Source organism: Crocodylus porosus, unplaced genomic scaffold (assembly GCF_001723895.1).
Source record: "Crocodylus porosus isolate Cpor-Errol unplaced genomic scaffold, CroPor_comp1, whole genome shotgun sequence".
NCBI classification, from domain to species: Eukaryota; Metazoa; Chordata; order Crocodylia; family Crocodylidae; genus Crocodylus; species Crocodylus porosus.
Genome location: NW_017728937.1, coordinates 5,254,426 through 5,270,840, shown reverse-complemented (window position 1 = coordinate 5,270,840; position 16,415 = coordinate 5,254,426). Strand labels below are relative to the sequence as shown.

Genomic DNA, 16,415 nt, shown 5'->3' with positions numbered 1-16,415 from the left:
GTGTGACGACCAAGTTTCCCATCGCGTCCTGCAAGGGCCCCACATTACCCGGGACCTTCTTTTTACCCCCTACGTATTTAAAAAAGGACTTCTTATTGTCCTTAATCTGGGAAGCTAGTCCCAGTCCAAGTTGTTTTTGTTTTTTTAAGTGAAAACCTGACATTTTATTGAAATGTGGTCTCTCTTTTTAACAACAACAATCTAAAAGCCATTTTTTCCATCAAATAATGTTTCAATGGAAAATTTTAAGTAATTGTTTCTTGTCAGATGAAAAAACTTTGTAAAAAAAGTCTGTTCAATTGCCTTGAAGGGTGAGGTAGAGGAGCTCAGGGATGAAGGATGTGCATTTGCAAAAGTTAGAAGGAAAATAATTAGAAAAAGAAACAAAAAACATCTCTTCAGCTTCACCATTGCCAACCTTTATTGCCTAAATATCTGTGGTGATGTCATGTGATGATTGTGATGTAGCAAGTGTTCCCTCGGGGACACTGCCAGCTGGTGTTAGCTAGAGCAGGCCATAGGTGCTGTAGCCTGTGCTAGGGTAGAGTGCAGAGCCAATCTGGAAAGAGAATTAAGGGAGTTGCCAAGTCGAACCTCAATGAGATTGTAACTTCTGGATGAAGCAATAGCACAAGCAGGCTGTTCTGGGAAAAATAACTATAGAAATGCTTTTTGGAGGGCAGACAGCTTGGACAGTTGCCCCACCACACCCACCAGGTCTCAGTATGTCCAATGAGCTCTAAGCCATCTCCAAGCAGACAAAGAAAAGCACCTATGGTTTTTAAGACCCTCCTGAATTAATGGGAACTGAAGAAGGCAGCCAGCCAGAGACCAGAAGAGTCAGTGGTAGGACACAGACCTCTCTCTCCCTGTTGAATAATAGCAACAGCAGCCTGAAGTCTGCTATTGGACACACGTGGGCCACTACCAGGTAACTCGATTGAACGGGATGTCTGTGTGGGTAGATGGAGTGTGGATTGTGGACAGGGAGCTTGTTGGTGGTATAGGTGAGAAAGAAGGGGGAGCAACTGGGACTTGTTTGCAGCTGGAAAGACAGAAATAGGGTGCTAGCCTTAAGCTCATTTGCTGCTAACCTTCATTGTTGACTCTGTGCTTTTAATCCATGTTATTTTAATGATCTTCCACTGCAGACACACACCACAGATGTTACAGGGTCAGAGGGGATTTAGGAAGATGGGGAAAAATATAGAGGAATCATTTTGGTTGGCTAGTCATAATATGCCCATTGGTATATCACATGTTGTTCAGCTGAAATAATTAACAAGCTTGCAACTCCTTACAGGAGATAACCGCTGACTAATGCTGAATAATCACCCTTTTGTTGGCCAGCATGCTAAGTCATCAATATTACATAGCTATTTACTGCACAGCCTCAAGAGGAGAGAGACCATCTCAAGTCAATTTGGAGATCATCGTGGCTTTGGACACCAGCCCCTAGCTGGTACAACTGGATATTAGCTGCACTGATGTCACTGACTTGATGCCTGCTTATACTCGCTGGGGACCTGCCTCTTTATTTTTATTTATGCTGCTGTTTATCAGACTCTCATAAATATGGTCATCTCTTTCCTGGCTAGCTCATTCCGGTGCTGTTTGTTGCATGCCGATTCTTCTTCCTGCATTATGTTTCATGGAGGAGCTAAAATGGACATCCTTGTGTATTCATGCTCATAAGCATGTTGGGTACCACATGGGAATGAGTGGGCAATCCCTGCCCCAAGGCAAGGACAAACACGAAGAAACATCATAAAAACAGGAGGTAAAGTATGGCAAAAGTAAAAGACAGGCAAGTTGATTTATGCAGGCAGAAACGTGGGCTCCCACCAGAGGTCTGCATCAGTGTATGAGCATGACACAGTCAGTAAATGAGCAGTGAAGGCCCACAAGCCTGATGGCTGCCATTCAGTGCTTTGTTCTGCATGTGTGGGCCAGCAGCTTCACTTTATCTGGTGCTTTGGCTCTAGCTAGGGAGAAGCAAGCCATTTGGTAGGGAAAAACTAAAGATCCAAACCCAGACGGACCCAAGCTCATGCATGGCCAACTCAACTCGCCCTCTTTTGTTTCATATTGTCACACGTCCATTGGGCCTTTTGAAGAACACCCAGCCATGGCAAAAATACCCAGCCTCAGGTATCAGACCCTGTCTCTCAAAGATTTCTAGCCACTGCACAACTGAGCCATCTTCACTCTGTGTATCTGAGATGGTCTGTTGTTGCCACGCTTCTGCCTGTGGAACTTGGGAGAAGGCTGTAACCAGGTGGGCTGTAATCTAGTTTTGGCTTGCAGGATTTTCCACCTAGTCCGTGACCACATGATTTCACACGTGCCAGGGATCCTGGAGCAGCCCTTGCCTGTGAGAACATGCTGCCAATGGATTCTCACATGGCAGATGCTGCCTGCTTCTGTTAAAAATACTCCTTGCTAGCAAGCATCAGCAGAGCACCTCCGAATAGACAGCATCATCCTCCCAAGCCCCGCAAGCAGGAATGGCTACACCCTTTGTGCTGGTCCTCAGTGTCCTGTTACAGCACAGAAACCTTTCTTCAGTTACAAGCTATGTTCAGTATCAAGTGATCTTGCCTACCAAGAGGCCGTCACTCCTTGATTAAATGTTTCATCAGCCACTTAGTCTGCAGCGGGTAAAATGATTGATAATGACACAGCCACTTCTTGCCATGAGCAGTGTTACAGGCTATGAAATTGTGCTCCCAGCTCCTGAACCTTAATTAGTCTTCACCCTTCCACAGAAAAAAGCATATCAGAAAAAAAAAGGAACTGCTAGCAAGGTATAACTGTGTTAAAGATGTTAGCTGTGATGCCTAGGATACTGCTGCAGAGTGTTCAGATACTACAATGAAGAGTGAGGCAGAAGCGCTCTTCTAGTATAGAATATTGTATAATTTCTCTTTCACAATCTGATCCAAAGCTCAGTGAAGTCAACAGAAAGAATCCCCTTACCTTCAGTACTCCTGGGATCTGCCCCTTGTTGCCCTGCTAGATGGATTTAGTGGCAGTAGGTGCAGCAGTATTTACTGAGCTGTGCAAACCGTTTAGAATAATAGAAGGCCATCAGCTTAAAGTAACAGAAAAGGTGGCAATAAGTCTGTGGCATAGGCTCCTCTAAAAGTACTTCCTTTTCTGCCTTTCTTTTATGTTGTGGAGGATGCAATGGATTTCCCCCAGTGTCCTTTCATCTAAGCTCAGAACAGAAGCTAGTAAGCAGAGAAGCAGCTTTATTTATTCATAGAATGCATTAACATTTATTCAGCTGGCAGCCCGGTGTTTGAATAAGGCAGCAACATGATAGCTACCTGTCGTTTCTACTGTCTGCATTGCCAGGGCTCTCTTTGTAAAGGCAGTTGGAGATTCTTCCAGAATATGGGGCTGAACAAGTGTGATATGTTTTAATTCTTTAGGATGATGAGTACTCTGTGCACATGGCAGTCGCAAGCTAAGCCAAGCTGCAAGTCCTCCTGCAAGAGGGATGAGGGATCTTCATAGGATCATAGGATCATAGACAAGTAGGGCAGGAAGGGACCTCACAAGCACATCTGCTCAAGGCAGGATAATCCCTGTCTAAATCATCCCACGCAACTGTCTGTCTAACCTGCCCTTGAAAAAGTTCAGGGATGGAGATTCCACAGCTTCGCTAGGTAGCCTGTTCCAGTGCTTAACCGCCCTCATATTGTAGTTTGAAAATTCCTCCTAATTTCCAACCTAAATTTCCTCTGCTGCAGTTTGAGGCCATTGCTCCTAGAGTTGTCCCGTACAGCCACAGAGAAAAGCCCATCTCCATTCTCTCTGTAACTGCCCTTCAGGTATTTGAAGGCTGTTATCCAATCCTCCGTCACTCTTCTCTTCTCTAGTACAAAATAATCCTAATTCTTTCAGCCTTTCTTCGTAAGTCTTGCTTCCCAGGGCTCTAATAAGTTTTGTTGCTCTGCACTGAACTCTTCCCAATCTGTCCGCATCCTTCTTGAAGTGTGGGGCCCAAAACTGCGCACAATACTGCAAGTGAGGCCTCACCTGTGCTGAATAGAATGGAAGAATCACTTCCCCTGGTTTGCAAGATGACATTCCTGTCAATGCAATCCAGTATACTGTTGGCTTTTCTTTGCAATAAGAGCACACTGATAGTTCACGTTTAGATTACGGTCTATTGTAACTCCTAGGTCCTTCTCTGCACTACTGCAGTCTGGTCAGTCATTTTCTAGTCTGTGTTTGTGCATGCAATTATTTCATCCCAAGGGCAGGACTTTGCGCTTGTCCTTTTTGAATCTCATCTCATTGATTGAGGACCATTTTTCCAGGTCATTCTGGATCCTAGCCCTACACTCCAGAGTGTCTGCAACTCTACCCAACCTGGTGTCATCCACAAACTTGCAAAGTGCTTGCTCAGTACCATCATACAAATCATTAATGAAGATATTTAACAACATAGGACCTACGACAGACCCCTTGATATGTTCTCTCACTAGACATTAGCCACTGATGACTACTCACTGGCAGCGGACTGTGCAGTTATTACTGCACAGTCATTCAGTACTTGCATAATGTGCAAAGACAAGACTAAATAACTGCACAATAACCGTCATTACTGTGCAGTACCGTCCCTGCACATTTTTTTTCAGACACTATTGTGCAGTAGGTCATTACCACTGAGCAGTAGCAGTATGCCATAGTTAGTGCCCAGCCAACACTACTGTGCAGTAGTGTCTCATCTAGATGTACCCATTGAGTGCAATGAATCAGACAGTTTAAGTATCCACCTTACAGTACTTCTAGTCTGTATTTTTTTAGCTTGTTAATGAAAATGCCATGGGAGACGGTTTCAAAAGCCTTGCTAAAGTCAGGCTATATCATGTCCATTGCTCCCCTCACATCCACACAGCCTATCTTTATCAAAGAAGGAAATCAGAGTGGTCAAGCATGGTCAGAGTGGTCAAGCATGGCTCCTGGTGAATTCATGCTGGCTGTTTCTGATCGAATTGTTTTCCTCTAGGTACTTCACTTTAAATTTCCTTGAGAACCTGCTCAGTTATCTTTACAGATATTGAGGTCAGGTTGACTAGTCTCTAATTCCCTAGATCCTTCTTTTTCCCTTTGTAAAAGATAGGCACTGTTTGCCCTTTTCCAATCATCCAGGACCTCACCCAACCTCCATGAGTTCTCAAATGGCTCTGAAATTACTGCAGCCAATTCCTTCAGTATTCATGTGCTACTGTAGGAGATGATGATAGGAATGACGAACTGGAAGGGACCACCTGAGGCTGGAGGAAATAGTATCTATATACTGTTTGCATACAGAGCATATATATGGACATGTGTAAGAAATTCCCCTCAGTACCAATGGAACTGAATTGTGTAAATCCTATCCTATTGATAATTGCTTGAAAAAAAAAAAGAAGGTTAAAGCAACGTTAATGTTTTACCTGTTTTCTAAAGTATATTGGTGAAAACTGTGTGCACAGGCAGGTGGTATCATTAGCCCCATTTTACAGACTGGAAAACTGAGACATTAGGAAGGGACATGATTTGCCCAGTGTCACCCAGCAGGCTTGTTGGCTGTCCAAGGAACTCACATCTCCAAAATCCTAGGCTAGTGCTCTGCCCAGTCAGATGCACTGTCTCCAACATTTTTTACGATTTTTGCGAAGTATTGAGTCACATGTGCAGTGAAGTGCGTATTGAGTCACATGTGCAGTGAAGTGCACATGAAGTGAGAGCGTGGTGGCCATCAGCTGTAGATCAGAACATTCTGCACGTAGGGGCTTACTTTGTTACTTCATGTCTGGACAAACAGTGGCATGGGGCTGAGAGAGAGGACCTCTCAGTTCCATTTCTAGCACTGCCCCAGACCTGTTTTGTGACCACAACATGTGTCACTTAACCCCTCTGTGCCTCTCTTTTCCTGGCTGTGAAATGGGGATGGTCTTAAAGGGTGGCTATTTGCCATTTAAGGCATGAGCAGCATACCCCATTCTTGCTAGTTTGTGGACACCAAAGGGAAGCAAGTGCTGTTTCTTCATGCTTGTTTTGACTGAAGCATTAAGAGCATATGTTCCGTTCATAACCAGAAGTAATGTTTCCATTGATTGTATCAGTATCTGGTGATACTGCTCCTCTGCTGCTGGGCAGAGGTCATCTGGACTTAAGTGCACTTGGAAGCCCATCTGCCACAGCTTCCAGGAGCACTTTCTCCATCAGCCAAGATGCTGCATCTCACCCTGACTTGTTAGGTCTGGCCACTGAGAGTCAGGTCTGCAGAATCTGTATGCAACCTGCTACGCTGGATTGTCAGCTGCTGTCACTTCCTTGGTTTGAAGGCTATGCCACTGAATTAAACCAGCTGAACAACTGGGCCACTATGGTTAGGACTGAGTACACTAACTTTGAAAGGGCCTTGTTTTGTTCTGAGCACTGCAAAGGATAGTGGGGTACTGTCCGAAGTCCTGATGCTTTGTATTACAATCCTGTAACATGTCTCATGTTAAGCAGGGTCAGGTTAGTACTTGGATGGGAGATGACCAAACCAAACCAGATCCTGGCCCTGATGGTTCTTTCCAGGCCTGCACTGTGCTGAGAGAGTACTCAATGGCCAGAGATGTTATCTTTGGAAGAAACATAAAACCAAGGCCTGGATCACTTTAAAGTAATCATTTGCATTTATATGTGTTATTCAGTCTATGTACTGGCAACATGGGAGAGAGCTTCAGCTGGAGTAAATTTAGAGTTGTTCCATTGACTTCTGAGGGACTTTGATGGCTTATGATTTCTTCCCATTAGTGGGCTCTGCAGTTTTTGGGAGGGCTGTGACTGAGAAGGTACTGGGAGGCCAGGACTTTGAGACTGTGTGATCCTTTCATGCACAGAGGCCTTTGAAAAAACAGTACTGGATTATCTCATGGAAATCTCAGGTCTTGCCGAAGCTGGGGTATGCCACGTGGGTACCTTAAGGAACCTGTGTGCAATACTGGGCTGAATCTACAGGTGCTGTGAATCAGCACCTCCCACCCTCCTTTGGCAGCTTGCTGATTTACTCAGCTGAAGATCTGGCTCCTCACTAAGTGTGCCTTTGTCCAGGTTCACTGGGGCTGGGAGGAAGAAGTCTCATTGCTGGTGAATTTGTAGAAGGAAAGAGCTTTCTGTGCATGGTCACATAAAAAGCAAAATATTTTCCACCTCAGTACTAAGGGTGACTGCTTCTTTTAGAGAATGGATTTGTTTTAAAGGTATAAGGATGGGTTTCAATCACTAACCAGACCATTAGCTAGTTTCTGTTTCTAGCTATTGGCACTAAAGGTATTTTGGAGCCATGGGGAGACATACAGGCCTGGGAAACAAAAGGCTGAAAGAACTAGGGTTTCATAGTCTTGAGAAGAGAAGACTGAGGGAGGATTTGATAACAGTCTTCAAATACCTGAAGGGCAGTTACAGAGAAAATGGAGATGGGTTTTTTTTTGGTGGCTGTAGGGGATAGGACTAGGAGCAATGGCCTCAAGCTGCAGCAGAGGAAATTTAGTTTGGAAATTAGGAGGGATTTTCTGGCTGTGGGGGTGGTCAAGCATTGGAACAGGCTACCTAGAGAAGGTGTGGAATCTGTATCTCTGGACATTTTCAAGAGCAGGTTAAACAGACACTTGCATGGGATGATATAGTCAGGGATGATCCTGCTTTAAGCAGGGGGTTGGATTGCATGTGCTTGTGCGGTCTCTTCCAGCTCACTAGTTTCCTATGAACACCCGAATGGTGACTGTTCAGTAATGATACACTGCAGTAGGCTATATCAGTGACTGGATGCATTCATCTAGTTGGTGGACGTCTGTCATAATAGGACAAAAGTTTAATAGGTGAATGGTTTAAAATGGTGTTATTTTCAACTTTTAGGTTGATCTTGATTTTAAGATGAGACTGAAACAAGATGTGTTATTGATTTACTTTGGGTATTTAAGACTAAAGCCTTTCCAAAGCCTGCCTCCATCCAAAGCTCCACATTCTTTCAACATGTGCTGCAACTCCAACATGTTCTGTGTTTTCTTGTTCATTTTAAAGGGTATGAGTCCCTTTAAACTATATAAAAGGTCTTTAATGCAAATGTCCAAAGAGTTCCATGCATCTGCCTGTCCCCGTTTCCGCTCTAGCTCATATCATTTAATCTCTGGGCAAGCAACCTATAGAGTTTAAACTTCCCCCACTCTGGTCTTTCCCCCTTGAATTTAGCCCACTTAAATTAGCCTATTGAGTGGTGCAGAGTGCAGCAAACTTCTCTTCTCTCTCTATTTCAGTATAGTGCTGCCTTGTGCTTGCCTAAATTATTAATGATTACTTTGTTCAACACTTTATCCTGTAAGGTAAGTTCTAGGCCTTCCAGCAGCGAAGGTCACCCACAGTGGCACTATCCCAGGCTCAGGTCATTCCTCTGAATAAGACAGTGACAAAGCTCCAGGCAAGCAGTCTGCAACTGAGGTCATTCAACAGTGACAAATATCTCAGACACCTGGTCAGTAAGCACAGTCACCTTACAGTAACAATATTTCAGGCAACCAAGAGCCAAAGAGATTTCCAATAGGTACAAACAGTTCATCAAGTTGCTGTTGCAGTGCCTTAATATGGAAACCCAAGGCAAATGAATTGCCAACATTATGGAAAGTGAGTGCAATGATTGCTGGGCTAGAAAGCAGGATGTGAAATGAAATATCATCCCTGTTCTGTTCTGTTCCAGTCAGGTTCTTCTATTGGGTGCTTCTTGCTTGCAGCTGATCTCGCTAACAAAATCAGTAAGAGTTCTGCTGGAAGGCTGGCAGGACCAGAAACGCCAAATAATGGTGAGAGCACCCCAGCCAAGAAGCCTTCTTTTTTGTAGCTGAACAGAACGGAGGAAATCCTTGCCACTCAATCCTGTTTGTTCAATTTATCACTGCATAAGGCAAGCCAGACCTACAGTTGTCATAAATCAGCAGAGAACTATTAATAGTAATGATAATTACCATATTTGACTGCATATCCATACCTCTGAATAAGACACACACCTTGTTTTTGAAAGGCAAAATGGAGAAAAAAGATCTTTCCTTAAAAACATTGGTAAGGACAGTCTTTTTCCAGGGGGAACGCAGGGAGCTACAGTAGAGGGGAGAAAGAAGATTGTGGCTGCTCTGTTAACTACTAGCTGCAGGACACCACAGGGGTGCTGGTTGAGCCAAATGCCGGACCCTCTGCTCTTCTTGAGCTGAGCTTTAGAACCTTAGAAATACAAAGCAATAGAGCCTGGGTGCATAGGCAGATTAACGCCCGGGCCCAGGGGCTCCTGCCTTGGTATGGACGAAACTGGCAGCTGGGCCAGGTATGTGTGATGCTCTGCTGGACTGGGCCGTGGCAGGGCAAGGGGCCATCCTGGTGCTCAGTCCACGCTGCATGCGCCCAGCAGGCAGCAGCTCTGCACCCTTAGCACTGGCTCCAGTGTGGACCTGCAGGCAGCGAGCGCCACGACTCCTGCCCCAGGGCTGGGGGGCAGAGCATCCTGCTTTGGCTGCTGTTGCCACTGCACTGGCTGGGGACAGAGCCGATGGCTGTGGGGCAAAGTGTGGGTCAGGGGGCCCCAGTTGTGGGGGGAGGGGGCCCCGGGCCCCAATGAATCTTAATCCGCCTCTGCCTGGGTGCCAGGGCAGAGGCTTCTGTTGAGTCAGTAACAGCTTATTTAGCACAAGCCTCTACCCAGGAAAAGAGAAAGTGTCAACAGTCATCAGTGAGGGAGCCCCAGGTACTCACTGTGCTGCCCTGTATGCAGCAGCACAGTTATTTTCTCTCTTCCTCTCCCACCTCCCCCTGGCTTGTGCAGCAAAAGTTGCTTTTACCTCATTTCTGTGCTTAAATTGCACACTCCTGTTTCCAGTAGCTTATTTTGGAAGAAAGTTGTGTTTTATATGCAAGATAATATAGCACTATTAATACTCAGCTTTTCCACAGTGCTATTAAACTTCTGCAGATCCTTGCACCACTGGGGTGCTACTGTGGTTTATGGCATATCTGAACCCTGAATGTTCTTTTGAAGCTCTTTTTGCCAGCTAAAAAACTGCACCTACTTTATAGACTTGGTCCTTCAAAAGAATCAAAGGGCACTCAGTGACTTTTCATAGTACACCGAGTAGTTAAAGAATATAATCATTAACCTGCTAGTAACAGAATGGCTTTAGTTGGGCAATTTAGAGAACTTGGTTATCTGGCTACATCAACTAGAAAACCTTGGAGACATGTGTCTGTTCTGCACTCACTTGTGTACACTAGCAAAATTAGTGTTTCAGTCATACGACCCAGCAGACCAGCTGCACTGGGGGAGCAGTGTTGTCAGAAGACAGAGGCATTTCTGCTATCATGACACAGGCACCTGTGAGCTTAGTATATAAGAAAACAGTTATCATCTTCTGCTGTATAGCACATATAGCAGGTAGGAGCATATAAAAACCACCTTATTGGAACAGACCAAAGACTTGTCCATTCTGGCATATTGTTTCCTGCTGTGGCCTGGACTGGTAGTTTTGCTGGAAAGTCAGGAGCCCCCTAATACATTGGCAGTGAATTATGAAGTGTCAGTTATACCCACTCATCTCACACAGATGACCCTCGCTGTACCACTAGGAGATATCAACAGGGAGCCAGGACACAAAGATACTTTCATCTTCCCAATTACTAATTCTAATCTTACTCATCAGTTTAGTGCCTCAGGGCCAGTGACTTACCATATAAATCTTTTGCACTCAGTTTGGAAGCTCCATCTGCTTTGCCCATGCTGCCACTACAACACGAAAGAAAAGACAGACCCAATGAACACCAAATCTAAAGCATCTCTCTTTTGGATTCATGATGTGATTTTGTTACACTTGAATAGATAGTAACTCTGATCTGGAGTACCTCTCTGAATGGCACATAGCACTGGCTTTCTGGTCTTAGCTTGAATGAGTGTGGAGGAGTGGTAGCAATCACTGCCATGCCAGGGGAGCCAGATGGATTCCCTTCCACTTCTCCACACAGTAGTGGCTTGCACTGTAATGGGTTTGGGGGTCTTGTAGGAACCTTGCTATTTGCCCTCTAGCTTTAATTTTTGAGGGGAGGGGATCCAACTAGCTTTCCCTTGATGTTTTATTTTCTCCAAAGTGTAGGCTCTTGCCTTTGCATTTAGTTGGGCCAAACCTGGAAAGGACACAGGTCTCTGACCTCAAGACTACTGATCCTCACCCACTTTTTCTGCCTTGGTTCTCCCAGACTCCTCTGGCCCTTTCTTGGCAGTAGGACCTGATGGAACTGAGCTTAGCCTGAACATCAGGTTGCATCTCCATACAGGTATCAAAGGAGTGCACTTCTTTCTCACAGGCCTGCCTTGCTTCTGCAGTACAATCAACCAAATCCAGATTTTAATCCTCCAGATGGCAGCTCTGTACTACCAGCTAGAGCACTTCATCATTTGTACTGTCCATTTCAGAGAATCTGTTAGAACCCACGTTCTCATACAAAGCTGTTATCCACATGTAGGGCTCTATTTAATCTGAATGTAGTACTGGGATATTCAAGTAGCAGACAGCCCATCTGGGCCAGCCTCATTATAAATACTGTCATGTCAATGGTATCCCTTACTAATATGGAGAATGCATGACTTCAAGGAGAGGGTTCTAAGGGTGGTGGAGTGTGAGTTTATATTAGGGGCGGGCAATTATTTTGGGTGGAGGACTGCTTAGTGAGTTTTGGCAAGCCATTGTGGGCCACATGACAGGCAGCCAGGGACAGATAAATATTAATTTTCTAAATTTTTAGGGGCCCCATGGGCCAGATACAATGGCCTGGTAGGCCGCATCTGGCACACAAGCTGCATTTTGCCATCTGCTGGTTTATATACATGAGGAACATGGCCACAGGTGAGCTTGCAGGGGCTGAGGCTGACCCAATTTTAAGCCTGTATGAAGGCCACATTTAAAGAAGTTTAATGAAACAGGTAGGAATAGGATGTCCCAATCTATTGCAATATGTGGAGAGAAGTCATTGAAGCTTATGATGACAGTAAGGTTCTTACTTTGCAGAGCCAGGGTTGCTGCTGATAGATCCCTTGAGGCTCATATTGCTCTCAGGACACGCAGCTGTAACAGAAACAAATGAGACATAATGAGTGATTAGAAAATTCAGCCTTCTGTTATGTGACCTGATGAACTGCTTGTGCAACTGCGTGCCTTGCTGCGGGGTGAACTTTGTAAAAAGATCCCAGCCTCTCTTCCTGTGCCCACGATTGATGGTGTATGCAGGTGGTCACCTTAAGTTGCACCCAGCTACTTTCCTGCACTCTCCCTACCCTTATCATGGCACCAAGCCTTCTCGGATATAAGCTGAGGGGTTTGATCTAGTATTAAATAAGAGCATAACTGGCCTCATCCTAGTGAGCCCTTAGAGGCAATTTGAAAATGTGCATAGCTATGCTTTATTCCCCGCATTTCCCTTATCTTTCTTTCTTCTCCTTCCCTTCTCTTTTTTATATTCTAATTTCTCTTTCCTTATACTCTGCTTTCTGCACATCCTTTCACAGCATCTGATGAAGTGAACTTGAGCTCACAAACTTGTGCTGTCTCTATATTTTATTTAGTTAGTCTTTAAAGGTGCATATCTACTCTGCCTTCTGATATGCTTTATTTAGTCATACTCTCACCAATGATGAATGCCCTGGGTTATTTTTCATGTACATGTTTGAAAGTTACCTTGTCTTGGAAAATTATTGAGTGTTAGTACAAAGTGCCATATCAGGTATAAAGCTGCCTTTACCAGTATACTCTTCGCATAGCAAATGATAGCACAAGACAGATTTGCAAACACTATTAGCAATCCAATAGATTACCATAAGGGACTCTGAATGTCCAGCCAGCAGTAGAGAAGCAGACAGCCCAGTTCAGAGATTTACCACATGTGGGGATAAATGCTTTACAAAAATTATAAGTAAAAGGAGAGAGTTTGAGAATTATCCAGAATTTCCTTCAGAAAATAAAGCAGCCAGTTAAGGAAGAGCAGAGAGAGGAAATACCATATAACCATCTGGGAAATTTTGTATTTTCAGAGATCCACAATGTTCCTCATAACCCTTCCATGTGAATGCAGAAAATAAGACAAAACAAAACGAAACAAAAAGATTATAATTTCCAGGCATTTATTCACACTGGAAAATATTAAAAGTCATCTCTGTAGGATCTGGCCACTCAAGTGCCTTATTGTTTCTCTTGCGTGGGCTCAATCTTGGCCCCACTGAAATCGATATAAGATTATCAAAATTTGAAGGAATGTGCCTGATATCTTGACACACATCAGTTAAGTTAAACCAGTTCCAGTGTCCCTGGCCATGTTTATGAATTGTTTTGCAGCTCATAGGACATAGGATAATTGGCAGAGGAAAAATACTCTACTCTACTAAGCCCTATTCTATTCTGTTCTTTTTAAGGCTGTTGATCCATTTTAGGCTCCTGGTAGCTGATTGAACTCAGGAACAGTAATGCTCTGTTCCTATATCCCTTTAAACCATATGTAGTCTTATTGAAGTCTCTTCTACTGGATTTAAGTGAGAGCAAAATTCAGCCTGGTGAGTTTGCAGCGTAGCTCCAGAGGTCCCCAAATAGAAATCCACTTTGAGGAAAGTGAAGGGTAATGGAGATGGGCCATTGGTAAATGAGAGCGACCTTGGAAATGTTAGCATTTGTTTTCACCTTCGTAAGTTCTGTCAGACAGAGAAGAGCTGTGAGATCAAGCTCCACTTTTCCTGCCTCTGTTCAACCAAGCACTCTGCCCATCCGTCTCCCATAGTAGCTGCCTTCGCTTGCTGCTCCATTAGCAAATTCAAAATTGTGGGGGAATGGCTGAGTGTTGCACAATTATTCACAAAGAAGAACCTGCATGGAGTTTTATAGAATCTGGGCCAGCATTAAAATGAAGTGTTTTTTTTTAAACCTGTGCTCAGTAATGGTGGCACACCCAGGGGGAATGTAGAGGTGTAGCCGCTGTAGCTATCTGCTGCCAATTAGTATTTGCTGCTTGATGTGTGATGGCAGAATACACATCAGCCGCAAGGTAAAGTCCCAAGTTCCTCTCTTGTTTGTTAAAGTCCTACTCATGCACAAACACTTCATAGAATCCCACCTGACCAAGTGTGAGCTCTACATACATACCTATCGTTAGCAATCCAAGGGGAGGGAAAGGGGAAGGAACAGTGCAGGTAAATTCTTCTTGAAGAAAAAAAATGTCATGAAGTATTTTAAGGGTGAGTCATTAGACCTCTACTGCCTGTTCAGCAAGAGAGTGTAAATGACAGCAGATTGAGCAGCACATACTACTGGCTTGCTCCACAATTCCTCAGTCAATATAAGGCCTTCCCTTATGGCCCAGGTCTCCCCTCTACACACACAGAATGGGAGATGGGCATTGCCCTACAGAGCCACCAACCTAAGGGTGTTTGTATACGTGATGCCATTAGTCTGTACAGGTGACAAAAATGTCACTTTGTGGGGCTTAATGGCATCACAGTGTACACGTGCAAGACTTTGGGGGTTTTTTAATGACTTTGCATTGTTGCAAACTAAACTACATCCAGATGTTGTTTAGTCTGCAGTGTTGTAAATTGCAATGATGCAACTGTCAGCTCGCCCCCCAGCCACCGGGAAAAGCAGGAAAAAAGCTTTGGTCCACTTGCCGCTTCTGCCTTCAGCAGGCACCTGCTGAAGGCAGAAGCAGCAAGGGGCCCAATCTTTTTTTATTTGGTGGAGCCTGCTGACCTCTCTCTCAGCTGGGGGGTGAGCTGCTGGTGGGCCAAGTGGTCCTAAGCTGCAGGGGGCCTTGGTCCTTCTCTCCATGGTGGTAGTGCCCCCCGGGGCCACCCGGGCAGGCTGCTAGAGGGCTGGGTGCTGCCTCAGCTTGGGATCAGGAAAGAGCTGGATCAGGCCAGGTGCTGCCTCTGATGATGAGAGATAGGTGGGCAGAGGAAGCACAGTAAACACAAAGGGACAGCAAAATGACTGATTAGGGTAATAAACAGCTGTCCCAGAATACTAGGTGCTTAGGCACTGTCCTGTATTTTGTAGGTGTAACCCATAAAAAGACAGCATTTATTTGCTCTGTTTCCTCTGCATGTGGTGTAGCCAGTACAGATTGATGAGTCTGCAGCTGTCTTGCTGATAACACACTGGGTTCTTTCACTCAAGCAGAGGAAGCATATGCATTATACAAACATTATCCCAGAGCTGAGTTATATAACAGATAGATTAGGCCCTTTCTACCCAACAGGCAATTTCACTAGTTGTTGGCTGATGCCTTGTATGTATTGTTATTATGAGTATTTATACTGGGTGGTCCCAGTTTTGATTAGGCTTCTCCCACCTCCACACACACACACACACACACACACACACACGCGCGCGCTAGGGACAGACATTCAAAAAGCCTGCATTGATTCAATCTTTGCAGGTTAGTCTAACCTGGCTAGGCTGAACCAGTTTGTAACTGTGCAAACATCCCCTCTGGACTGAAGAAATGCAGGCAGATGCCTGCAGTGGCTCAGGCTAGAAGCCAGGTGGTACTAAAGCACCCCTCCCTTCCCATCCACAGCGCTGAGCTGAGGAAGGGCATGGCCAGGCCCTGAAAGGATGCTCTGATTAAGGAGTGGGTCCCCTCTTCCCCCCTCACTGCTCCTAACCAGCCCAGCAGGGAGTTGATAACAGCATTTAGCAGCCCATAAAGAAAACAAAAGCCTCTCTCATTTGTTCAAGCTCTTCTTAAACAACTTTTTCCAAGAAAGAAACATTAACAGCTGAAATGTTGATTAGCTCCAAAAAGCCGTGTCCTGTCTGCTTTTGTCCTGTCTGCCTTACACAGACACCTCTCAGCTTTAGCTAGCGTATCACGTGCTGGCTACTGTCCCTGCTGTGGGAAAGGGGAGTAGGGAATCCTTGTTTGAGCAGGGAGTTGGGGGGAGGGAGGACAGGGGGAAGCCAGGCAGATCCTGCTGTGTCTGCCCTCTCTGCCTGAGCTCCAGCCAGGGAGCAGAGGGGCGGGGCCAGCCCTGCTCTCTGGAGCAGACAGCCCAGTCCAGGGCTACAAAGTATCTGGGATGCTCAGGGACTCTGGTTTAAGTTAAACCAGGAATAGGTCTGGGACAGACATTGCATAAACAAGTTTGACCCAAATCAGCTAGATCTGATACTACATTCAACCAGGTTGATCTCAAACCAGTTTCAGGCTTTCTCAAACCGGTTTATGTGCGCTGAACATCTGTTCTGTTACAGGTTTAAACCAGTGTCTGATCGGTTAAACCGGTTTATGTGTAATGTCTGTCCGTAGCTATACTGATACCGTGAAAGGCAGAAAGAAAGAAGATGGTTCATGCC

The 16,415-nt window shown here is 45.0% G+C and overlaps 1 protein-coding gene across 1 annotated transcript in view; it reads right to left on the bottom strand.

The window, feature by feature from the left end:
* Window positions 1-16,415, bottom strand: part of EPS8L2 (EPS8 like 2) — a 99,059-nt gene that overhangs the window by 56,380 nt on the left and 26,264 nt on the right. Inside the window, exons 2-3 of the mRNA XM_019547315.1 lie at window positions 12,080-12,143; window positions 10,755-10,810 (exon numbers count right to left, since the gene is read on the bottom strand). Of these exons, the coding sequence (XP_019402860.1) occupies window positions 10,755-10,810; window positions 12,080-12,123 (100 nt within the window). The 5' untranslated portion in view covers window positions 12,124-12,143. The remainder of the gene's footprint in view (window positions 1-10,754; window positions 10,811-12,079; window positions 12,144-16,415) is intronic.